The sequence below is a fragment of the Hydractinia symbiolongicarpus genome, chromosome 4, assembly GCF_029227915.1.
Source record: "Hydractinia symbiolongicarpus strain clone_291-10 chromosome 4, HSymV2.1, whole genome shotgun sequence".
Lineage (NCBI taxonomy): Eukaryota > Metazoa > Cnidaria > Hydrozoa > Anthoathecata > Hydractiniidae > Hydractinia > Hydractinia symbiolongicarpus.
The window spans coordinates 5,893,933-5,919,637 of NC_079878.1; the positions used below are offsets into that span (position 1 = coordinate 5,893,933).

The window sequence follows — 25,705 nt, forward strand, 5'->3', positions numbered from 1 at the left end:
CAAGAAAAGGTATAAAACTTTCAGATGGTAAACTATTAACAGGCAGAGGAAGATTAACGGAAAAGGTTATTAACAGCCTTCAAAATTATTATGGAATGAGCGTCCGATCCAATACTGGGCAGCTGTATGGAATGAAGAAGTCAAGTGCTGCTACATTCACCATTTTTCCGCTAACGATAACTCTACGCAAAGACATACGTATTGTCCAAGAGACCCAAACACAACTTGGTGCAAGTATTGGAAGACAGAGGAGAATAGAGCTAGCTATAAGCCCAGTATCAATATTCCTCCTGCAGTAGTAGAAGTCCTGAATCCAATCTTTTCTCATGTTGATTTTGGGGCAGACGAGCTTCTGAAGCGTTGCTTTCATGGTCAGACAAATTGTTAACGAGGCACTGAATCAGTTAATCTAGAAACGTTGCACTAGACCTCTGTGGCAGGAAAGGAAGTAGTTGATATTGCTGTTGCGGGTGCTGTCTTACGATATAGTGACGGTGGACACGGTATTATTAACGTAATGAAACGATTAAACATGAAAGTAGGATATTTCACTCGTCACGGTATTGTGCGTTTAATGAGACGGCGCATCTATCATTCAGATTCAAAACTAAAGAAAGAAGAAAAAAGAGGAGAAACTTAAAAGCATTAAGAAGGGTTTTGAGGACAATGATTTGGAGACTGAGGGTGGTGAAAAGTATCGTACTGGAAAGTTTTAAATCAAATTTTACAATTTTTACAGTTATTTTTTACGGTTAATTTTCCCAAAACGTGTCTTTTTTCACTCCCGTCAAAGATAACTTTAGAACCGCTTGGCGGATTGACTTAAAATTTTCAGGGTAGCATCAACTCATTGAGCTGCATTGACTGAACCTCTAATGTTCCAACTACCTTTCACTGTTCTTCATCTAAAATTTTTCAAAGTTATAAAAATTAGACTCAGTATTTCCGCACAAAGATGGCGGCTGTAATTCAAAAATGGCATAAACATTGAAACATGTTAGAGGTTCAGTCAATTCTTCAATGTATTCTTGATATTTAGAGAGAGTTTCAAAACGTTTACTCAATTATTTCTTTAGTTATTTTTGCCACGCTTTTATTGGTTTTTCATACTTTTTCCTCATTAATTATATGCATAATTAATTTTTTTGAATTGTTTTTCTCTTTGAGATATTTATTTTAGTAGTTAAACTCTGTGACAAAGTTTCAAGAAGAAATATCCATTAGATCAAAAAATAGTTTAATTATTGTATTGCCACCTTAAAAACAAAAACGACGAAATTTTAAATGTTGGACCAAAATTTTTAACTTACAATAACATTTATTAACACTTTAATACCATCATGTATTTTTGGCATTTGACAAGCATTTTTGACGTATTACATGTTAGAACAGTCGACCGACCGGAGAAAAAAAATTTATAAAGCTTAAAAATAAATGATTGACAAGTTAAAATAAATAAACGTTTAGAACCCAATCCCCTTTTTTGGTTCTCCCCCGTGTTGGGGTCGAGTTTGTGATGAAACAGCTCCAAACCTTTGTCCGCCAAAATATTCGTCGTCCTCAATTTACACTAGTCCTTATTTTTAATCATTTTGATATTTCATCTTGCTAAAACATCGTCGAGGCCTACGAAATGTTGTGTGTCATGAATCGTTTTTGACTTGGAAAAAATGGTATAGTCAGGTGAACAAAGGGTAAGCTAACAACACTAAAAATCAGTCAGTGCAAATTCAGGATTTCACGCCTCCTAAAAATCTTAAAAAATAAATTACTTCTGAATAATCCTTTGAAATTTCTGATCTTTTGCAAATTTGATATATGCACAAAAATTTGTTAATTTTGGTATACAGTTTATTTCCCAGATGGAAAGTATCAAATTTATTTTGTGGTGTTCGTAAAAAAATTGTGGTCCAATGTTTTTACCCACCCATATTTTTGCCACCTTAAAATTCGTCATTAAACTATAAGTGGAAACCAAGCCTGCTCCGATAGATTATTTTTGCGAAGTTAGCAAGTGCTAACATTTCACGAAATCTTAATTTATATCGTTTTAAAGGCTACTATGTATCATTTTTGAAGAAAGACTTCACATATCTATTTGACAGAGTACAAGGTAGATCAGAAGGTAATATCGTTTTTATCGAAAAATAGAAAAATATTTATGTTAGGCAACCACTTTGTCCCAGATTTTTTGCGATGTAAATAGCATAAGAAGCCCGGGAACAAAGTTGTATGTGTGAGAAGAACATTTTATAGACTTATCAAAGTTTGATGTACAGTGTCATCCTCGTAATCAGGATGTGTTGCCTGATGTTAAAGTTAAAAAGGCAAGAACTCCAGGGGACGAGATCTGTACAGTGTTTATGATTGATGGTTAGAATTGATTTTGTTTTAACTCAACCGTGTGAAAATGGCGCGAAGGAGGGGAAGGACGAAAAAGTGAATTGTAGTCATACCAAGGAGGTTTAAAAAATTTATTAGTATTACGTTATAAATCTGATTGAACACTTCATAAAAAATCCCACACGTCGATGAAGATAAGACCTTTAATCTTATTATTACAAGGATAGTTATCAATGATTTTAAAAGACACAAACTTTAATGTCTATATCTTTTATCCTCTGTGCTTTACTTCATGCAAGCAGGAATTAGTTTCAAAAGTTTTCACTATTAAAAGTATCACGGCACTAAGAGGTTGCCATTGGCAATGACGATGGTTCCATATAAAAAATTTAAGCGCATTTGTTTCCAATACTGCGACAACGGACCTTTTTCCAGACACTAAAAGGAGACCTAATCGGACGTCTTGATTTAGCAATTAAGTTAGCTTAACTACTAAGGTAGAGTCTGGATAATAAAATCCTTTTTTAAAAATTGTTGTAAGGTTGACGCCTTGACGTAATGTTCATAAAAAAGATAACTATAAGAGAGTTTATCCCAAGTGTTCTTTTTATGTAGGGAAGGTGCTTTAAGGAAGAGGGCTTCATGGCTTTTCTGTCCTAATATCAAAAAGCAAAAAGAAATCCTGGGAACGAGGTTGGATTGACAATAGATTTGAAGCTGGCTTATTTTTGATCGAAGCCACCATCAAACAGTTAGCAATGTTCTTTATCTAGTTTTCCTGGGTTATCTCGAAAAGAGATAAGAGGTTTAGTTAACTAAGTTTTCTTTGAGAATATCAAATCTCAATCTCCTTTTTTTTCCCAATTTGTTTTTGTTTTTCGCGGTGGTAGGAATAGTAACGCTCTAAGAGCGAGAGTGAAAAGTTACAAAACTTGTTAGCGATACAACAAACATGGCTGCTCAAAATCTGCATGTTTTCTCCTTTTTTAAAATAATCCTTAGTATTTGGCACATTGACAAGAAAAATAAAAAACGGACAAACAAATAAATTTTACAGGAGACGTGACAGGAGAAATCATTTTTTCTTATAAACGTCTATTGATGCGAATAGTGACGTCAATTGCTTCACAAGCGTCCAAGAAACGATGAAAAGATCAATAGACAATAAGAAATACATGCTTGTCATAGATTGCTTATCTCGCTTATCTTGCAAACGCAATTAAATGTCGTTCATTATGCATTTATTGTCTCTAAGAACAATTACTATTGAATTTTAGTTGGACAGTGGACGCCGGTAACGTCAACCAGTGAGTCACCTTCAAGAGGTTGGGCGCGAAAATGTATTAGCCCTAGGCTGCAACTCTTCCATGGAATCTTTTATTCCAACATACAGTCTAATTGATTTGACTATTTTATTACATCCTCAAAGCCTGACCTTCAAAGCATGGACAATTTATGCCATCTGTGTTCTAGTGCACAGCTGTTTTAAATTGAATATACTTTGTCGTTTTTCCGTACTTGTCACCACCGTCGGTTGTCGAGGTCGGTTGCCGAGGTCGGTTGTTGAGGTCGGTTGTCGAGGTCTGTTGTCGAGGTCGGTTGTCGAGGTCGGTTGAAAGATATTTTGTTGTTGCTCCCGTTGACAGAATATTTGTAAAAAATAAATAAAATAAACAAATAAATAAATAGACAAATAAATAAATAAGAAATAAATATAATTGGTTAAACTGCATCTTTAAGACACAAGCACGGGTTTGACAAGGAGGCTTGGGACCGAACTTATTTGAGCTCAATCGTCTTTACGAGTTCATCTTTTTCCTCAGGTTTTCATTTTAAATCGTTTGTTCTTCTTGTTGTTCCCTTTCCGCGAAATTTTTTTCTGAAGTGGAAGATAGGCTTTACGACGATGAACCACTCCATATAGATAGGCTTTACGATAAACCAATCCATATTTTTATTTTCGACTTCCTTTATACAAAGTTCTGTAACTACGAGAAACGCAAATTAAAATAGGCGCCGTAATGTTGACAGAAATATTATCAGGTTTAGACAGGCATTTTAATCCAGGGAAATGTAACAAGACTATAAAACTTAAAAGTGGCTTAAGATTTATTTATCCTGACTTAAAAAAGTGTTTGTGTCGACGTAAATCTTAGTGAGAGGCGGCTGAACATATTTTATTTTGGAAGTCGGATTAATCCTAATCAGACGGTTCTATTTGAAGTGGTGTTGAAACGACTCCATTTTTCTATGATTACTGACGTCAGAATAATAAATATATGTTGTCATAGTAGCAACGGAACATTAAATTTTTATCGATGATCATTGAGTCCCTGCTTGTAAAAAATAAAAAATAGAATGTTATAACGAAAACATTTACGCATTGTCCAGTTTTTGGAATAAAAATATTAGGCATTTGCTAAATCTACCAAACACTTTATATTTTGAAAAATGTGGAAATTATGATTATTTTGGAGAAGATAAAAAAATTTACGCGTGGTCTAGACGAACAAAATATTACGTTGTCTAGACCTCAAATAAGTTCGGTCCCAAGCCTCCTTATCAAAACCGTGCTTGTGTCTTGAAGATGCAGTTTCACCAATTATATTTATTTATTTCTTATTTATTCATTTATCTATTTATTTATTTTATTTATTTATTTTTTGCAAATATTCTGCTGTCTTGAGATATTAAACTTAAATTAAGAACTTATTTTCTGCTTTACGGAAATGTAAACATTTAATTTTCGTTTTGTATAAAACTTGTCGTTGCATAAAAAATTATTAGTCTGCAGTCTATATAAACAGGAAGGTTTTGTCATTATTACACAAAAACGTCTGTCAGAAGTTTATGCTCATTCTTTTCATTGTGTACCTTTTAACACAAGGCGTCAGGAAATCATTAATGCTAAAATCGGGAAAACGATATCGTTTATATGTTCGTGCTAAGAGCTGTCTGTTTTGTTTATTATTTTGTAAATCAGCATGGATTTTCTGCGCCAATGAAATTCGTCTGCCTTTTGTTTGAAATGAATAATATTTCACGCCTGTGCGATTACGAGTCTACTAAAATACGGGGGTAAATACACTAATAAAAAGTTAATTTTTCATTTTTTCTAACGCGAAAGAGTTTAAAACTTTATTAAAGACGACAATAAAATATGTAACATATTTTATAGTTGGAAAATATTAGTTGATTTTATTTTAAAATGTTTGCTAAAAACTAAATGTTTTATTATTGTACCCCCGGAAATGGTAAATAGACCCTGCGGTCAAGACATTTCTGGAGTAGACATACACGCGTTATGAAATTTCCCAGGAGCGAGTTGTTTTAATAATAATCGAAATCTTCACGTCTTGATATGAAGAAGAATTACCAGAATATATGTATATCATACTTTTTTTGTCGTTCACGAGTAAGAAATGTTAATAATAAAATGTATTATGTATGTGTTTGCGTGAAAAAAATTATTTTTAACTGATCACATGAACGAGCCGAACGGGTTCTTGTTGTCTAGTCAGATAGCCGCCATGTAGTCTGGCCAGTCTGCATAGTTTTAAGGTGCAAAAGGAGCAGGAATCTATCTTTATTGTTTCTATCATATGCTGTATAAATGTTTTGGATTTAATTTTAGTTGTAAAAAAATAGGGAATTAGTAGACAAAATATAGTTTCAAGAAAGAAAATCGTGTTTGAAATTTAATATTCGATGATGGCTGCTGAGGACCGTGTTTTTCAGATGAAGGCTAAAGACCCTTTACTGGACTTAATATTGCAAAAATATATGCGAGCTTCGCGAGACTCAATCAGAGGCCCAGTCGCATTAAAAGCAGATGTTAAACCTGTGCCCAAACATATTCACGAAAAAAATGCTTTTAAAAACTTGGAACCACTGGAAGAGGAATCGCGTTTGAGATCAACAAATCTCGATGGACACACTGTTTACAGTTTTAATGTTGGTGGAGAAAGGCGAATATGCTTTAGTGAACTGGTCCAAACAGTACTAAAAGATATACATGTTCATGAGATTTTTAAGAAAAGGGACAATCTGTTAATATTCACATCAAAATGCTCACAGAAACAAATGGATGAATTAAAATATCACAATGTTTTGCCTTGGACTACTACATCGAGCAATTTGATCACCAAAAGTGATGCATTTAGGTTATGTGGAGCATTGCAAGCTCATATGGCTCAAAAAGCTGAAGTAAACATAAGAGGTCCAATGTCCTTTGAAGTATACCACGAATGTTTTGGTGGTTGTATTGGTGTGTTTGACCCTGAATTGTACATTGAAGCTAATTCTCTGTGCATTCGATGCACTGAGTGCAATGGACTCTTCACTCCGAGAAAGTTTGTATCACATAATCATACGTCGTTTGATGAAGTTCACACATGTCACTGGGGATTTGATTCGTCTCGATGGAGATGTTATATTATGCTTGTTGAACAAAAAGCTAGCAGAGAACTCTTAGCATTTTGGGACAATATAAAACATAAATTTGATTCAACACAACCAAAAATTAAATACACTAATATTGATCAAAATCAAGATGCAGATTTTGTTGCTTATATTAATTCACCTGATCACAAAAAGGCCATGATTTCACCAATTGAACACTTACGTAACCAAGAAGCAAGGCTTGAATCTGCATCAAAATACCAAGAAACTGGGCATAAGGAAACTGGATCAGCCTTCCGGCCATGGTCACCGAACCTTAGTAGGTCATTGGTCTCCAAGAGGGGAGAAAGTTCACATCACCAAAGTAGTCATTTCTTGTTTCCAAGTTCTAAAAATGAAGCAGGAGGCAATAGAATTCACCCATTTTCTAACAGTAGTGGACTCTACTCAGGACATTCTGGTTGTTCGTGTTGTCCGACAGCACCAATGTATATGAACTGCCAGCAATGTAAGAATGCCTCGCATTCCAGTTCAGCACTTAATATGACATCACGTAAAGGGAATGAAAGGACTTGTGAGGATGTCAAACCTAAACTCGAACCTAACACTTGTTCATGTGACCAATGTAAAACTCATGATATTGATAATTTGGAATTATCTTTCGAGAATGTCATCAAAAACTTCACATCAAAAGACATGATATTGACAACAACTACTAGAGATTTAGCTCATATTCTCTCTCTTGAGTTAAAACGGTTAAATATATCTCAAGATGAAAAAATTCGTGAAATTTCAATAAGTAATCAACGCCTACAAACGGAGTTGCATTTAGTTAAAATGGAAAGTCAAAAGAAACTAAATGATGCAAGAGAAACTAAGGTCCACATTGAACAAGAATTGGAGACATTACATCGTGACCGACAGAAGGTGAGTTACAAATGTTTACTGTTCACAAATTATTATGTATATATGTATATACTTTTATTTAATAAATCAACTCTTATCTATTTGAATATTCATTCTTTTTAGAACATATCAATGTTTAATCAAATGAGATGGGAGTTATCACGAGAAGTTAGTAATCGCAAATCAATGGGAGACCCATCAGAATTAGGAACATTGCAGAAAGAAAAAGCCTTATTGAAAGCACAGTTACAGCAGAGTTCTATTGAACGTGAAAATTTACAGAAGCAGTTAGATTGGCACATGAGTCAAAGACGGAGTAGCATGGACAAGTGGACCCCATATCCTACAATGGCTAAACAGTTTTCTGATGATGATGATAATGATGACAGAAGAGAAACACAAAGTGATGTTAAAAGCACTCATTCAGCAACATGGCCTTCGGACACACCACAAGACCAAATGAAAAAGTAATCAATTATTAATGAACAGTTTTTTCAAACAGCTGGAACATCAAAATCCCCTAAAATCTTGATTATCTAAAACTCCTAATTTATCCTAAAAATTTTTATGCTGGATCCTTAATAAAGAAAATGAGATTTTGTTGTAGGATTGTATATTTACTGTTTAAAAAATATAAATACTTTTTTTCAGGGAGAACGGTCTGCTGAGTCCTGTCAGCAAATCAAGAAAGCTCAATTCTTTAAATACTAGCAGATCATCGAAAGACGATGAAAATAGTGACATAGAAGTGGAGGACTAGATAAGGTCAGAAGTTTTCATATTTGTGGGGATTTATGAATCATGTGTGCATGGAAGAGAGGGAGCTGGAGTTGAGTGTACACAAAGGGAAAGGGTCAGGAAAGTTTAAAGATAGCGCACACATACTTTATTGATGGACCTTTTTTTTAACTTTTTTGACACTGTATAAATATTTGTGAATTACTTAGTGTTAAAGATGTAAACAATGTGAAAGTTTGACACCCACTTTTCTAAAAACCCCTGTAATGTGCATAAAGCCTAAACAAACACATTTTGAAAAAAAATAAACCAACCACATCTTGATCAAAAGAAAATTTTATGCTTTAGTGTTTATCTTATTTATGTTTTGTTTTTGTTTTAGGTACACAGTTTTACCCGGTTGTACGAAGTGGAACATCGTTCTTCCTGTTCCTGTTGATTTTATTGTAACAAACATATATAATACATAGTAGATAAAATAAGAACAATTTTATTTTAACCTGACTTAACTGTACAAATTAGAATTAGAATTAGACTTAACCAATTAAACTTTGAAATCTGTAAAAAAGAGACTTCATATTTCAGGCTCATATTTCTTTTTTTGGGAACGTCTTCATTATTTTTAGAATGAATAAAAAAATGTAAGGATTAGTTGAGTTTTTCTTTTATTCTACCGAGATTTTTTTACCTATTGATCAAAACAGCTGGAGGTTTGCTGTTGCTATCACTGACAAATTCAATCACTTATTTTTTCTTCTTATCAACATGATTAAAATTCTTTTCAATAGACCTTGTGTTGGGGAGATCTCCCTCTGACTGCTTTCAGTTAATCCATCAAACGACCTTCCCACGAGTTTGTGTAAATCCTCAACGGAGGAGGGTTAATTAAGTTTTGAACAACCTCAATTAACTAATCACTTTATTTATTTGTAGTCTGCTTTGTGAGACAAACTGCCCAGACATAAAGACTTTTTTAGAAGGAAATAGCCATATGCTCTCTTTTTTAAATCTTTTCGCAAAGGGATGGAACAAAAGCTTTTTTAATTCTTGTAATTAATTGTTATAATTTTTTTATTGAATGTCTTTAAGGAATATTTAACCAGTCTAAATACGTAAAAAGTATCCGATCTTTGTTTATTTCGGAAACGTAATTGGTTGTGATAGAAATGACAGATTACATCTAACTTGAATACATGTTCACATCATAGCTATTTTTGTTTTCCTGGTGGGAGGTATTTTTTATAAGAATCATTTATGTCGTGACCATAAACAATAAAATATGTGTAGTATAGTATATATAGTATATATATATATATATCAGGTTTTAAGAGAGAAAAATTATATGTACATTATCTGTTATCTTGTTGATATTTTTCTATTTGAAGAGATATGAGCAGCTCTTATGTAAATGTTGTCTCATATTCAATTCTGTTTTGATTGCCCAGTTATTTTTGTTGTTAAGTGATAACGTGATATAAAAGCGTCCTGCACTTAGCATAATTTCAAACTCACAAAGGGTGCGACAGTAGCTATAATAATATTCATAAAAGGCTTATTAAATTATGAATTTAATTATTTCGGTATGATTAGTGTTCACAGGATGCAGTAATTTCACACCTCGTTTATATGCGTTATTGCTATTGTTGTTTCAAACGCAAGTAATTTCGTAAGAAATGTTATCATGTCTTTGAAGTCTGACGCTATCACGTAAATTAAAAATCCTTTGGACTAATTGTTTTCTCATTTCAATAGTTTTTAAGGAGTCAGAAGCAAAACTTTTTTTACCGTGTCGTGGCTTTTATCGATTTTCCTATGTATGCTCTCCTTCGCTGTGTTTGTTTGTTTTATTTGTTTTGTGTTAAAGTAACTCTTGACCTTCTTTATCCCGCTAAGTTTAGCGTATTAGTTGTTCAGTGATGTTTAGGCCGTTAATATACTATCGTACTGTTTTTTAATTACTCGGATACATTTTAACCACTGTTTTTTTATCTCTTGAAAGAAAACGCTTTTCTTTTGAACTTTTTGTTCCATTCTTATGGTTTTTTTAAGAATTTAATCTTTATGTGAATATTTTAGGCTATATTAAGGTTGGATTCAGGAAAATGATGTAGAAACGATCATGAAGTTGTATAGCATTTCCTTATGCAAAGTCAACTTCGTTCGATAGACCTTTCTTGCTTTTTGATATCAAAGATGGCGAGCAAAAAGGCCCTGGGAACAAGGTTGATGCACGTATAAATTTATAGATAACATGAAAAGTATAAATACTATCTATATATAATTTTGAACGCCCTTTTTAATATAAGGGGAAAACTTCAAATTTTTGTTTGTTTTGTTCACTTTTGCATGCATTGGAATAAAATTTTTGACAATATATAACACATATGAACTATAGACCACCCCCTGTCCCAGTGGCGACGAATCTGATATATTTTAGATATTTTAACGAGAGATAGAAGCAGCTACTTAGCCTGGATTTGCTGAAAAATCCCCCTACATCGATACTAAATGGTAAATTAATAAGAGATTAAGAAGAAATTTTGTGTCAATAACATTCACCGTCAGCTGGTTAATTAACAAAAAAAACCACATTTCGATAACCAATTCAATGCGGTTTTTTGCATGATGATTTAAAGAAATTGTTAGACCCAGACTTCTAAAAAATTCGTCACGTACTAAAATAACGGTGTAGTGTCTGTGCTCAACTCACTTTTTCATAGTAATAATAATCGAGACAAGAATTGCCTCCTTATAGTTAACTCCCGTTTCTCGGTTCTTTGAAGGAACGCGAGACGTTGAAACTCGGTTGTTTAGTTTCACAAGAATACAAGGAAGTTTTTATACTATTGTAAGAATCTGACATTTATGTACGTATGATAATAAAACCAAGTTTTTTTTATTATTATGTACATTAGAAGGCTTTCTTTTTTATTGTACTATAAGACGTTTCACATTCAGCCATTCTCATGTTTCTATTAAATTGTTAACAAAGAAAGAAAATTTGATCAATGAGTACCGATTTGTTATATATCGGCTTCGGTCAAGATTTTTTGTGATTTAAAAAAAGTATTTGAATAATGTATACGTTTATAATAGAAAATGAAATAATTTATAATAAACTGTCTTCCTCTGCGACATCAATATTGCTAAATATTTCACGTTTTTCATTTAAAATGGAGGCAACGCACGTAAATATATGCAAAATTGTTGCATAATGGCGCTGGTTGTAACTATGGCAACTAATTAGCGTCCATCTGCTCATTCATTATGTAAATTGAGGCTCTGCATAGTTAACTTATATTGTTTTGAAGTGTAATTACCGCCACAGCACCTCGTTAATAATAAATCACCACAAGATCTGAAGAGAGGGTAAACACCATATAAGGAGACGCCGAATTTACAAGACACGTATATTTGCATACTACACAGTGGACAGTATTAAAATAAGTCATGCGAAACGTTATGTAAAATATGCACAAAAATATGACATGGGGAAGTCAAAGTAATTACGGCTGAAATTCCTCATGTCATGTTGTAAATTCTGATTTATGAAGTTGCGTTATTCTTTATCTACCACCTTCAATACACTTTTATACACTGTTTTTCAGAAGAATTTTATCAGAATAAGGAGGCGGAACTTGTAGTTATATTTAGTTCGCACTGTAAAAAAAAAAAAAAAATGCCCAAGAACAAAATAATAAAAATTCCAGGCTGAATATATGCAAAAAAGAACCTTTTTTAAGGCCATCAAAGCGAAATTTTAACTTAGTAATCCAACCTTTTCAGGAGAAAAAAGAACACGGGGAAGAGGTTGACTTTCAATTAGCAACTTTCCATTGAATCAACTAAAGCGGTCGTTTAATTATACATGCAAATTCAATGCTTTGACAGTTATAGAACTACTTTTTTCTCCGTAAGCGGAATAAATCCGCAAGAACTAATCCTCTTTGAGTATTTTGTTGTGGGCATCTTAGCGAACTCGCCTATAGTTACTTTGCGCAAGCTTAATTCCAACGAACAACAAGGTTTTAGAATAGTGGTACTATTTTTGTTTAACTTGAAAAATGTGAAAAAAATCTAGCCAGTAGTCACTCGAGTGAGCACTGCATAGATAAAAAAAATGTTTAAAAAATAACACGAAATGTACAAAATAAATTTTCTAAAGACCTCCTTTGTTGTTCCTTTTGTCTCAATTTGTATATATTTAAAGGGCGCAGAAATAATAACATTGCACAAAATAAATAAGCTAATGAAACGTTTAGTTGTTTTCATTCACAATAATTTCTTTCCAAATTTATATTTGTTCTTTTCTTATACATAAACTCAGGCTGTATACAAAAGCAGACGAAAATATAAACTGTGAAATTTATATTCGTGAAAAATCATTTTGAGACGAAACTTCGAGGTTTATCTCATAGAGCTCTGGGAACAAAAATGCCCTATATTATAGTGTCTTACGCGCCTGCGTGGGATATACCCGTCGACAGACACAATCAAGTCCACCCTTAATATGCACGATAGACAACATGAACGTAGAGTTATAGCAGTATTCTCATTTTATGATGTTTATAAAATAAAATTTTCACAAATTCTACAAGGTACGACTTCTTTATACAAACACAAATGTATAACATGTTAAAATCGCCTCATAACTGCAAACAAAATGATGACGAAAATGGCGGGATTTGTAAGGTGCAATTAGTGGCATTGTGAAGGAAGTAGAAATATTAACAAGTCAATATTTGCGTGCTTTGAATGCCACTTTGCTCGACGAGTCAGAGTCGCGAACTGAGACGTTTAAAATTGACAGAAAACGATTAACGAGAACACTTAAAATGTTGAAAATAATTACGGATGCTGTTTTTCCTGTTTGGATGACAAAGTAAACATAAATAAATTTGTGTTGCGAAACACGCTTTTCTGTTTTCTGAAAATTTCAGAAAGATAATAAAAATTTCTAGATTTCCGATCTTAGCCCCCATATCGAAAAGTTTTCCTCTTTCAAACGCGTAGCTTGAAATAAAAAAAAAAGTGATTCATGTAAAGCTTTTAGCAAATAAATAAATAACACTCTAATAAAATTCTAACATGTTTTCTCATTTGTTTCAACTGTTAGTAGCCAAACCTTTTTCTGCATGAACAAGTGAGGCTAAATATTACGTCAACATAGTGAACGAGACACAGAACTTCGTGTAAACACATCACAAAACATCGGGAAATAACAAGTGAATATCTCACAGTTTGCTCGGACTGAGGTTAAACTCTTTTACGAACGAGTTTAAGTCACTTTCAAGCCAAGACGCTTTATTCCTAAAACAAAAGAAATAAAACCGTTGTGAAAAATAGACGATGACAAAAGCATACATTAAAATAAAGATACAAGCTTTTGAGAGTCACAAAATCGCGAAATCAAGGGAAATAATTTTCGCCGATAGCCCCCTTTTAAATTTTTCGCGAAAATTAAGTTTTGCGAATGATCATTTCAATGATTTTTCGCGAGAAGTAACTGCTGCGGTAAGTGGACATGCGCATTGAAATTTTTTCTCGACGCCACGTTTGTGATTTAGCAGTTTTGGAAGTTAGATTGAGTTATCATTCAAAGCAAGCCTCGCGATCAAGTAAGAAATTCCACGAAAGCAATCACACTTAGAAACAGTTTCCAACAACTTTGGGGCATTACTGTAAAGAACGAATCAGCCTTAATTCCATTTACGCCTGGAAAGGTATTTTTTTATAAGAAGTTAGAAAAAGAAGTCTAAATAACGGACTTTAAAAATGTGAAAAAGGTTGTTGGTTAAAATAAACATGACTCGGTCGATTGAACCAATTTCTATTATAGCGTCCATGGATGCAACTTCCAGCGTTATTTAAAAGTCAGCGATGCTCAATTTCATAGCGCAGCATTTTCGGAATTTCGATTGGCCGGTAAAAGCGTTGTCAGTCTGCAGCTGCTTCGGACGATAACTCAACTTAACTTTCAAAACTGCTAAATGACAAATGTTTCGTCGAGAAAAAATTCAATACGCATGTGCAGATCCTAAACTCTAGAAACGTATTATAAAGTTCCCTTAAAACGACACGAAATAAAAAGGACTACCTTGATGGAATAAACTTTCGCGAGGATTTAACTTCGCGATTTCGAGAATCGCGAAGTTTTTACATTTTTTAGATTTTATGAGAATTTGATTTCGGAAAAAAAGATAATGTCAATTCGCAAGAATTTATCTTTTTGCGAATGGTCAAATACTCTTCCACAATGCGCATAAGATTTTCATTTTAGCACAAGTTTAGGATTACCAATCAAAGAGTTAGAGGGTATTTCGTACCTCATCAAGATCAAAGTCTAAGTCCAGATTAATCGAAGAAACGTTTTCTCTGTTATTAACGTGGTAAAGATTCTTAAGATCTATGTAGAAGAAGGAGTACCACTGTTTTGCACAATGCACTTGTTTTAGTGGCGAAAACGGTCAATGTGACTGATTCTAGTCCCTAGAATTGCTAATACACACCTATATAACTTGGCCTTTGCCTCGATATCCTCAAGCCTCTTTATTTCTTCATCAAGTTCTTCTATTCGAGTTTTTAGTTTTTCCTGAGCTGTGTCCACCTGAGATGCAAGTTGAGCGAAAGTAGTTGATAATTCCCTAAGATGATATTATATCAAATTGCAAAAAATTAAAAAAAATAAAAAAATAAATAAAACATATAGCTTCTGGATTTTAAAACAAAATATGGTGACAGGTACTCATTTCTTTTCACAAAAATACATACAATATTCCATTACTTTCACTGAGCAGGAATAATAAAATCTAAAACAGGGCTGATTCCACGCTCCTTTCTGAGCACGCGCATTGGTAAATTAGCAATCGTGGAATCACTCCTTAAATTTCTGTTGCATGCAATTGAGAGAGATGTCCACAAGGTAAATTACTTGTGTTATGCAAGAATTACGATTAAAAACCTTTATCCTGTAGGGTAATTTAGAAGCAGATTGAAAGAGGGTAAATTTAATGGGGAATAAAAAAGAAAAACATTAAAAAGTAGTTTGGACGCAGGTAACTAAAATTTTAATTACTCTAACATATTCTACTCTCACATATTCCAGCCTCACATATTTTAGCTTGCATTACTAATATGGTATAGTTCAATCATGGCTAAACAAGATGTTATAATAATTGGGTGCAGGATAATTTCATAGTGATTTTTATAGATAACATCATAATGAAATTCTATAGGTGGTATATTGATGACAAGAGAGTGATGAAAAGACAATTGGTGAAAAGGGATTTATCTAGTGATTTGACTTGTGAAAGTGGTTAGATGACACACCAAATTAGTACTGGAATTATTTGTCTGTTTACTTACTGTTGAATTTGATGGCTGCATCCTTTACTTGTGAAACTCACAATCAACTGCAGCCTCTCACTTGCATATTCCACAAACTAGAAAAAAAATGCAAGGAAAGGTATACGACAAATTGTTTATTTTGTGAGATAGTAGCCATTGTCTAAATTTGGTAGTTAACATCAATGAATCAAAATGTTCTAAATGCACAACAGTTATTTATCCTACTGTACTGTGACTTGCAAATTGTAGTCTCTTCATATCAACAATATTATAACAACGAAAGCAAACCCTAGTCTTCTCAGTACAATATAATAAAGAAGCAAATGAGAGAAAATAAGTCTCAATAAACTAGCAGTCTATGCGCTTTCTCGCATAGACTTGATTAATCAGAAAAAAGTTATAGTTCCTCGTTTTTCTTGCCTCGATCAACCTGGAAATTCTATTGCTCTCTCTGACCTGATTTTTAAATACTTTTTCTTTCGCAGCATTAGTCCACATTGCACGTTCATACAAATATACGAGTGAATACGCTGAAACACCACCGAGTACCAACTTCCAACCCACTGTTTTCCACACCTAAACATCAATTAAACCGAAAGTTATTTAAAAACATCTACCTGGACTTTAATACATAAAAATTTTTCTCAGAAAAAGTAATCTCCAGTTGTGAAGGTAAAGAAGTTTTCAAAATGTAGTTTACATCAGTCTTTGATATTATCAAGTAAATGCTCAATATATTAGCTACAAATAAATGTGTTAAACAGACCTTTTTAAATGAACTGTGTTTTATAGCAGGACGAGCAGAGAAAATACAAAAATCCGTGTACGAATTACAATTTAGTTGTGTATGGCTTGTAAAATTAAGTCTAAGTCGACGACATTATTAAATCTGCTTTGTTTTTTGACGTCCAAAAATTGCGTATTATGATCAAAAATTCAAGTGATCAAAGAAAAGGGTTAGAGGTAATGAAAGTTTATGTTATCACAAGGTCACGGTTCAGTGATGTTCTATTGTGTTCTATTGTGCTAAAGCACTTACTAAACTTGCTGCCACCACTATTCCCATTGCAGTGGTTGATCCTAGACTGCTCAATCCTTGGATTACAGCTACTGTTAGTTCATCCTCGTCACGTCTTGACAATGGTTCAATCATGTCGTCATCTTCTCTTGATATCAACTGTCTAAATAATAAAAAAGTGAAAAAATACACACATGGCAAACTCGTCCACTGTCAAAAACATTGCTGTGACAATTCCGTAAAAAGAAATTTATTTAAATCAGATGGTCATTTTATTCCGCAAGCCTCGATGTCTCTAAAAAGTATCATAAAGTAGAACATGAATTATTTTACTATGAATTACGCAATACTACTAATTTTACTATGAATTACGCAATATTACTAAATTTTACTATGAATTACGCTAAATTTTACTAAGATTTAATTCAAAAAAATGTTATTAGATATATTTATAGAGTCCGTGTTATGATGGAAATATCATTTTACGTTCGTCTGCTTAGTATTATGGTCTTTATAGTACAGTTTTTAATAACGCCGGAATATTTTTAAGTGTTTCTTTCTCCTGCACCCCCTGTTAAGAAGATTACCATTATTTCTTCAATTAAACGCTGCCCTCTAATAAAACGAAAGAAAAACCTAAATATGGTTTTTAGAGAAATCAAAAAGACTAGAGAAACTTTTTATTATCTTCTATCCATAAATATTAAAATAAACAAAACAATTCCATGTGTTGTATGCTTGCTTCTTAACGTTGTGATTTGCTTTTACGTTTATTTCTTAAAAAAAATGTTTCAATCTAAAAATGGGCCGCATCTACCTTTTTTTGAAGTGATGAGATTCTTCTTCAGAAGGAACAGGTGCGAGTGGCTTCGATGGTGATTCATGTTGTGGAAAATAGATTGTGCTGCGCCTTACCTGTGTGGAAAAATTAATACACAATTGCTCAAATATTCAAAATGTACGTTTGCTCACATATTCAAAATTTTCGAGACCCGTTCGGTCACCAAGTTTGCTTTTGGCATAACCCCCTTTCCACACCGTTTGTATTTTTGTATGCACTTAAAGAGAAACAAACGGATAAAATGATGTTGGAATTATTTTATAGAGTTTAAAAAGTTGATTAACAAGGCTTTTAATTTTTAAAAAAAAGCTCTTTACGTTCTCAAGATATTCACATTTAAAGATGTCATATTTAAGTAATAGCAAATTTTGAAATTTTCTGCCATGAGTTATTTTAAACCTGATATACATTCAAACTTTATCAATGCATAGCTATTACAAAAATGAATTGATTAACAAAAAACGTTTTGCCAAAATGACGCTCGTATCTAGTGATCATTTTAACCAACTGGTATCACACAGCTATAGGTAATCAATCAAAAACCTCACAATTTGCACCCCTGCCCTCTCCTGCTGTTATTTTCTTTATTATCACATCCCCTCTTTCCTTTCTGAGGACAAACACAATCTGAAACAGTTTAACAAACATGGACATAATCTGGCTTTATATTATAAAAAGTAATATTATTTCTTTAACTTCTGAGAAATATTAATATTCATTGAGCGTGACCTATTGTAAATAAAACTATCAAATTGATGCGGTGAGACCAAGAAAAAACGCCAATAACATTTTAGCATGTACTGTTTCACAAATTAGCACTTATGTTTTATCACCAGCTCCAACTTATCAGGGTTATTTCAATTTAACAGAAAAAGTCCCTCTGTTACTTACCGGTGCTCCAAGTAATAATGCTAACCGTGGATTTCTTGGGGTGATAAATTTATTCACTAAATTTGTCCATCCCAAAGAGAACTTAAAAGTGACGTCTTCTTGAAAGTCTGAACACAAGTTGGGAACATCTAACTCATAGCTTACTGCGAAATTTGTCCTAAAAACAATATTAAACAAATTCTAAAGCAATAACAAGATTCATTACTTTTGCATAAAAAGTTAAGACAGCTATAAAGCTAGATTCCAATGTTATATATTAAGTAGGAAAGAAGAAAATTACTGAGTCTTTGTTGATTTCTGTTTACCTTGGAGTGAGTGGCAAACTTGAGCTGCATGCACTGGCGGGAATAAGGGCAAACACTTGATCTAAAATCAACAAACATAAAAGACATGAGAAAAAATCTTAAGAATCATGCAATGGCAGAACATTTAATGCCTAAACAACTTTCTAATGACCTCTGCGACAACAAACCTTGCATCTCCGCTTTGTACTCTTCAATAGACTCTATCAAAGGTGCTGAGCATCTCGCTTTCAGATTTTTACCAAGTCCCTTTTCTATATGGACATGCAATTCCTGAAATATACAAGTTTGTTTCTAAATCAAACACCACAAAACAGTAACTTGTGCATCAACAATGTTGTCAAAACAAATGAACTTTTGGTCGTTGGACATGCATTAAAATCTACAAAATAAAAATCGTTGCAGCAGATGATGCAACTCTAAAGTGTCAGCTGACCAACAGTCGCATTCATATTTCATTTGGAAGAAATGTATTAGATTGTTGCATACTTACATTTTTATAGTTACGTAAATATCCTGCATGCGGATGGAACGGATAATCAAAATCACCAACAAGGTGCCCAAGTCGAAGAATTTCTTCTGACATTGCTTTTGTAACCTAAACAACAACAGCTTTTGACTTACAAAACAAATAAACAGTAAACAAAGGTTCCCACAAAAATACACAAGTAGTGAAAATAAATAGCACACCTGTATCTCCACTTCTTCAGTAATATTTAAAATTTTTGATTTTTGATTTTCTGTTACTTGTTTCAATTTCGAGGTCATAAAATCTAATGTTTCTTGCTGGTCTTCTCTTTCTGCTTTACACCACTGTCTAAAACAAAAAATTCAAGTCAGTTATTATAATTCCATATCTTATCTATGAGTTATTAACTTTTCACATATTAAGTAAAATAGTGGCTTAAGGTCTCAATGGAATTTTATTCCTTCACCAATCCTAAATGTAAATACCATTCCAAAATGATCTAGCTTTATATTCTAAGATATTAAGAAATTTGAAACAACTCAAGTTCTTTAAATGGCTACTGAGGATGTTGAATGTCTTTGTGACTTATTTCACTGTATGCTTTTATTTCCTTTGTTTAACTACTGCCTCTTTTTACTTTGTTTAAAACATTTGTTACGACAGTTTTTAACTAGTTGTTACAGCCTGTGGAAGTATCCACTTACAGAAACAAAAAATGTATTCTTCTTGTTATAAAAAAGTTTGTTAATTTAATTAAATATACTGTAAATAAAACGTTTTACAAGAAAGAGGAAACAACAATAGCAATGTTATTTGCTGTGAATTTACCCGTAAACTAATTTTTTATGGTATAAGACTTGCCATGATATACTTAAATTGACGTACAATAAATTTTTCTACTGATCCTTCTTGCCTCATTTTATCACATTAGTTTTGGCTATTTAAAAAATATAAAGTTTTATAAAATACAGAATATACAGTTTTGGGAAATGTTCCACAGATGCCGTTGTGGAAAATTGTACAATATAAAATTTGCCCACAGAAAGACACACAGATAACAGACATATGGAATAACATTTTGGCATATAACATAAATACAATCTATGTGATAATAACTGATAAGAAAATACCTTTGAGAGGAAGCTCTGGCTAAAATTTGCTCCATTATTTGCGCCATCTCTTTGGAAATAGCCACACCAGTTGCAGCATGTCCATGAAATTTTGTTGTTATTGCAGATTTTGAAATACATTCTTTAAACTTGAGTTCGAAATCTTCAAATTCCTGTCTCCTTGCAATTTTACCCATGCGATATTCTAAAGAGATTTTTTTATAGCTTTTCTTATAAACAGGCATGTTAGAAGTAGTACAGCAATGTAGAAAAAGTTCTGAAATATCAGTTTAACATTTTGTCTTACTACCTGGACAACTCTAAACAAACCAATAACAAATTAAAACCCTATAGCAATACTCGGAAAAATATTTTTCAAAAATGGAAACTTAAGATTCTGATACTGATTTTATTAAAATAAGTACAAAGGTGCATATAATATTTCTTACTTACTCATTCAAGCAGACAGTGTTGTTTTAAGTAAACATTTAATTAAGGAGCAAATATAAAAACAAAGAAGCTCATATTTTATGTTGCATATACACCGTAAATTGAACTGACTTTTAAATGACACCTCCGTCTATGTGCTAATTTTTTTAATGAGTTCTTCTTCGTAAGGGAACATATTCATTGGAGCGAGCACTTGTTATTTTACCTGACCAGTTAGTTAATGTTTACTCTTCAGATTCAGTTGTTTTAGTAAACATGGTAATTAGTCAATGTGCTTACTGACCAACCATACTCACCTGATTCATTAAATTGATGTTCCTCATCTATTGACGGTATACGTTCAATCCTGCTTACTGCCTTTTTCTGACTCATTCTATGTCTTAACATCTAAAAATAATAAATTTTATTTAACTTTTAGAATACACACCCACTTTTGAAAAGATCCTTTTTGGCCCATAAAATAATTTGCTTTTCAAAATTTAAATTGCAAGTTGGGGCAATGGAAAAGACTTAGATGGTTTGTGTTGATACCGTTGGATAACACAATTCATCTCTTTCTAAAATATACCAAGCACTTTTATAACAATCTAGTCGACATAAGTTATGGCGCTCCAACTATGGTGTTTATTTTCAATTGTAGATCAACATGATTGTTGCCTAAGGGTTAATATTATTTATTTTAAGTGAATATAATATAAAAGAAGGTATGGTTCTTACCTCTAAAGCTGATACAAAGAAAATCCTATTAGATGCCTCTGTTCGTGGTATACATTTTAAATCGTCGACTAAAAACTCTGTCGTTCTTTCTATATGCTGCTGTTTTACCTAAAGTTGTTTGAAAACGAAATAAATTATCAAAAATTTGTATTACATGAAACCGGTTTGCAAATTATTCATTTTTGTGTTTTATTCAAAACATTCAATTTTATTTACGCTATTCCAAAACAAATTCACATATTTTTGGTAATTTTAAGTTTAATGAACCCAAACACCCAGAGTATCTTCAAGAGTTTTCTTGTATACTAACATGTTACTTCATGGTCTGCCAAAGGCAAATTTGATTTATTCAATTTTCCTTAGTTGTTGAAAAGGGGAAGCATAAAGGGACACATCTATATAATAATACAGAAACTGTGTGTGCCTGTCTGTCTGTAACCGGCAAAGTGGATTTTCTTTTGATTTCACCGATAAATGCATGTCTCAAATGCAAACTGACAAGATAAAGGTCGCGAAGTCAATAATACTAATTAACAGCAATATCTTAATTTAAATTAATGAAGGCATTACAGTGCAGTTATAACTTTGAGGCCAAATAACTTGGAATTCAAGATGATGTCAGTCATTTTCCACCATGTGGGTAACTTGGGACAACCTTAAATAAAATTGGGTCATTTTCCAAAACTTAGATCCCAAAATCTGTTTCATATAAACAAATTAATGATGTCATCAAAGAATCTTTAAACCTTATCTCTCGTTATAAAATATCTCTCGCTATAAAATATAAAAGGTCTTAGGTGTTTATCTACAGCACATGATTCTCTACAAGGTTCTTGCCCAGCATTTCAAACTCGACACAATAGCAATTAGGAGTTGAGGAATTTATAAATTTAATTTTTTGTTCGTTGGCAGCTCCTTCCTGACGCCAGCAAAATTATTAAGCCGTTAAATCTTCTTTACCATTTGTTGAAAGCATATTTATTTTGCTTAGCATTTCAGATTTAATACAATACAGGCAACTGATAAAGCTTTTTCACACTTTTTTTTCAACAAAATTAATTTTCTTTTTCATTTTTTCTCTGCCTAAGTAGATTTTTCCGGTTTATACAACTAGTTATTATTAAAGGAAACAAGCATGCAACATGGAAGAACTTGTTTGAGTACATCGCTGATTGTAGTATACATACTCACCAGTTCAATCATCTCAGGATCGCCTTCAGCAGACGCATCCCATCTATTGTTCAGTATAAAAATGTTTGGCTTTGATAGCTTGTCATTGACTTTATGAAAAAAACTTTTTTCCTAGAAGAAAAAAAAAGGTTGTGTACCTTTATTGAAACTACTTGCAAGAAGGTATTCATTTTTAATTTCGACTTATTCGAAAAGAATGATAGCACTAAACTTTGTTTTTCTATCTATATGTACAATGTTTTCTATGTACGTACCGTGTGATTAATGGTAGATTCTGAATTAACAACCAAAACAAAAACATCTGCATCCAAGCAATGCTTATCAATCCAGCTATCCAAATCAGGGCTGACATCTATACCAGGACTATAAAAAAAGCATTGTCAGAAAAATCTGATTGAACCTCACAGACATATCTTAATTTCCCAACTGAATTTTTTTAATACAAAAATTAAATAGTAAAGATTTTTAATCAAATTACTATTTGAAAATCTTTTACTAAAGCCTTTAAAATGAAGGTGCTGATTTGAACATGAAACAAGTTTATAGGCGGCTTAAGTTTTCCACCTGAATATTGCACATACCTGTCCACAAAAACAACATCATCTTTAAGTAAAGGACATCCTGACGTAGGCCAGTATACTTTTAACAAGCTACTGCTATCAAGTTTTTGATTATGAAGAGCATGCGCTAATTGTTGTAGTGACTAAATAAACAAAAGAAGGACATCTTCTTAAAATAGGAATGCTGCAATCTTGTAAGATATGGATTATCAAAACACATTACATGTTAGGCTATTCCACAATAACTAAACCATACAGACAGCACAAAAATACAGTGTGACAACATGGCGTAGAATGATGCAACTTTTAAGGTAGCCAAACATATTTGGCTTAGTCCCCTAATTAAATGTTTTTCCAGGCTCTTTCACCTGATCATAAAATTTACACTATTCCTTAATGAAATGTGAATTGACAGTGAAGTCCTAAAAATAATAAAACATTTATATTTTAATCATTCAGGCTTGCTCCCCTTGGGGTCATCTCAGGATCAAAGATCTGAACCCCAAGACACCAATGTTATGGACACTGTAAGAAATTTGCATTATTGTGCAAAATAAGAAAAAAGGGAAGGCTTTTTAGGGTGAGTATATTTTAAACAGTAAAAATCTTACCTCAACACTTCTTCTCTCACCCTTTTCATTTGAAGTATCAACCATAAAAGCCTCATCGCTATCACCACCAAGCACACTGACAAAACAATTCGTTGTGTGTCCAATACCAGCTGGAAGAATTTTATCAGACAGCATTGCATTAACAACTGTGCTTTTTCCATTACTTGTACGACCAAAAAAAGCAACTTTCATACTGTCTCTTTTCAGGACTTCATTGATACTCAATGCTTGATTTAAAAAGTTATCAACCTAAAAATAAAAAAAAGTTATATATGTAAAATTTGTAGCAACATTGGTGGGTCAACGAAGAATTGTTTGTAGTTAGGATGCTAAGTGTATGCACCATAATTCTAGAAGTCCTGTTAGGATGCCAATTTACGTTTTATAGTTCTGAAGACGGTGCAGATGATTTGGTTGTCATAGTAGAGCCCATGGAAAAATTAGTTGAAAGGTTTAAGAAGTGAAAGAAGGACTATAGAAAGAAAGAGTTGAGAGGGAATGTAGCGAAATCTAAAGTTACAATTAGTAGTCTAGCGTGGCTTTAAAGTAGTCAAAAGGGTAGTAACTTAATTTTTTCAAACTTTTAGGCATTCTTGTTGATTTACTTAAAAGGTAGATTGTATGATTCCTGCGTTGAAAAGTAGTGAGACATGAGCAGTAAGCTATAAACAGGAAGATCTTCACTATTTGGAAAGGAATTTTATGGATATTTAACATCACTGTGAGAGACATAAAAAGTTAGATAAGATAAGAAACAGGCTATGTAACAGTAGCATTAGAGATTCTCCGATGAAGAGGTAGAAGCAAAAAAAAAAGACAAATAAAAATAAAATGTTTTAATTTTATTCAGTAATAGTTAAACAAAGATCAAACAATACAGACAATACAAATTTGTGCAAAATTATCATGCTGTAAAGTTTTACTTTGAATAAAATGAGTAAGAATGAATGAAGCTTTGATGTCTAAAAGGACCTTAACATATTTAATATAAGTTTTTTTTACAGGAGTTAAGTTTTAAAGCTGGCTTTCTAACAAGTTATACACTTGTTAAAATTTAAATATAAATAAATATAATATAATATAATATATAATATAAATATTTTTGATAAAAACTCCATGCCAATTGACATATAAAAAATCAACAGGTTATGTAAGATCTGCAAGAACACAGTCAGTGGACCCAGCATCATTTCCAACTGATCACGGGATGTCGACATTTTTAAATCCCCAATCAGGGCTTTGCAAGCAAACAAAACAAGAAAGTGATGCAATAAGCTTATATGTATATAATATAAAATATATAATTAATATTTTGTAATGTTAATATGAGAAAAGGAAGTTTATTTTTACTTACATGTCTTATGTCTGACCTTGTAGCGTTGTCACTAGCCTCACTGATATCACAGTCAATGAGAAACAACCTTGATTCTTTCAAATACTTGAATATTTCATCATAAGTCTGAGTGATTCTTTTTTTTGCTCTGACAAATCTTTGCAAAGGAGAGTTGATTGCACCTTCTACACTATTCCCATTTGTTTTTTTCTCAGCAATTGAAATCGATTTCTTTAAAACTTTATTTGGCATCGTTGGATGTATATAACTTACATAATAAGTTTCAGATCATATGATAGGTGGGTAACTAAACATATAGATGCATAAATATAAATAGTAAATACTAGTTATCGCACAGTGCTGAGAAAAATATTGGCAATATTTTTTGAGTGTTTTTATGTTCTCACTACATATTTCACAAGCCTTTAGGTGAGTGAAATATATGATATATCATGTTAATTTCACATAGCCGGTTGCA

The 25,705-nt window shown here is 32.6% G+C and overlaps 3 protein-coding genes across 3 annotated transcripts in view; 1 reads left to right on the forward strand and 2 right to left on the reverse strand.

Moving 5' to 3' along the window:
* Window positions 1-12,716, reverse strand: part of LOC130640945 (5'-3' exoribonuclease 1-like) — a 39,534-nt gene extending 26,818 nt beyond the window's left edge. Inside the window, exon 1 of the mRNA XM_057447564.1 lies at window positions 12,707-12,716. The gene's annotated coding sequence lies outside the window, so the exon portion shown is untranslated. The remainder of the gene's footprint in view (window positions 1-12,706) is intronic.
* Window positions 5,905-9,797, forward strand: LOC130640947 (ski-like protein). The gene is made up of 4 exons (XM_057447567.1): window positions 5,905-7,671; window positions 7,774-8,117; window positions 8,302-8,415; window positions 8,771-9,797. Exons 1-3 carry the CDS (start codon window positions 6,052-6,054, stop codon window positions 8,408-8,410), a joined length of 2,073 nt encoding a protein of 690 aa, XP_057303550.1. The 5' UTR covers window positions 5,905-6,051; the 3' UTR covers window positions 8,411-8,415; window positions 8,771-9,797.
* A 205-nt stretch (window positions 12,717-12,921) lies between the features above and the next one.
* On the reverse strand, window positions 12,922-25,557 carry LOC130640946 (mitofusin-2-like). The gene is made up of 19 exons (XM_057447565.1): window positions 25,249-25,557; window positions 23,895-24,143; window positions 23,305-23,426; window positions 22,978-23,086; window positions 22,724-22,834; window positions 21,533-21,640; window positions 21,112-21,202; window positions 20,387-20,570; window positions 19,478-19,604; window positions 19,281-19,385; window positions 18,958-19,060; window positions 18,791-18,851; window positions 18,486-18,642; window positions 17,571-17,668; window positions 16,775-16,916; window positions 16,192-16,311; window positions 15,754-15,830; window positions 14,898-15,032; window positions 12,922-13,698 (listed from the first exon to the last, which is right to left on the reverse strand). The coding sequence occupies exons 1-19, from the start codon at window positions 25,477-25,479 to the stop codon at window positions 13,623-13,625; spliced, it is 2,406 nt and encodes an 801-aa protein (XP_057303548.1). The 5' UTR covers window positions 25,480-25,557; the 3' UTR covers window positions 12,922-13,622.
* Between the last annotated feature and the right edge of the window lie 148 nt (window positions 25,558-25,705).

What these genes read in the sequence shown, in the direction of transcription:
- LOC130640947 (XM_057447567.1), top strand. Translation starts at nt 6,052, where the DNA reads ATGATGGCTGCTGAGGACCGTGTTTTTCAGATGAAGGCTAAAGACCCT. An exon ending in TACATCGTGACCGACAGAAG is followed by an intron (nt 7,672 to 7,773) that starts GTGAGTTACAAA and finishes CATTCTTTTTAG; the next exon opens with AACATATCAATGTTTAATCA. An exon ending in CCACAAGACCAAATGAAAAA is followed by an intron (nt 8,118 to 8,301) that starts GTAATCAATTAT and finishes ACTTTTTTTCAG; the next exon opens with GGAGAACGGTCTGCTGAGTC.
- LOC130640946 (XM_057447565.1), bottom strand. Translation starts at nt 25,479, where the DNA reads ATGCCAAATAAAGTTTTAAAGAAATCGATTTCAATTGCTGAGAAAAAA. An exon ending in CAAGGTCAGACATAAGACAT is followed by an intron (nt 24,144 to 25,248) that starts GTAAGTAAAAAT and finishes TTTTATTTTTAG; the next exon opens with GTTGATAACTTTTTAAATCA. An exon ending in CTGAAGAAGTGGAGATACAG is followed by an intron (nt 19,386 to 19,477) that starts GTGTGCTATTTA and finishes GTTGTTGTTTAG; the next exon opens with GTTACAAAAGCAATGTCAGA.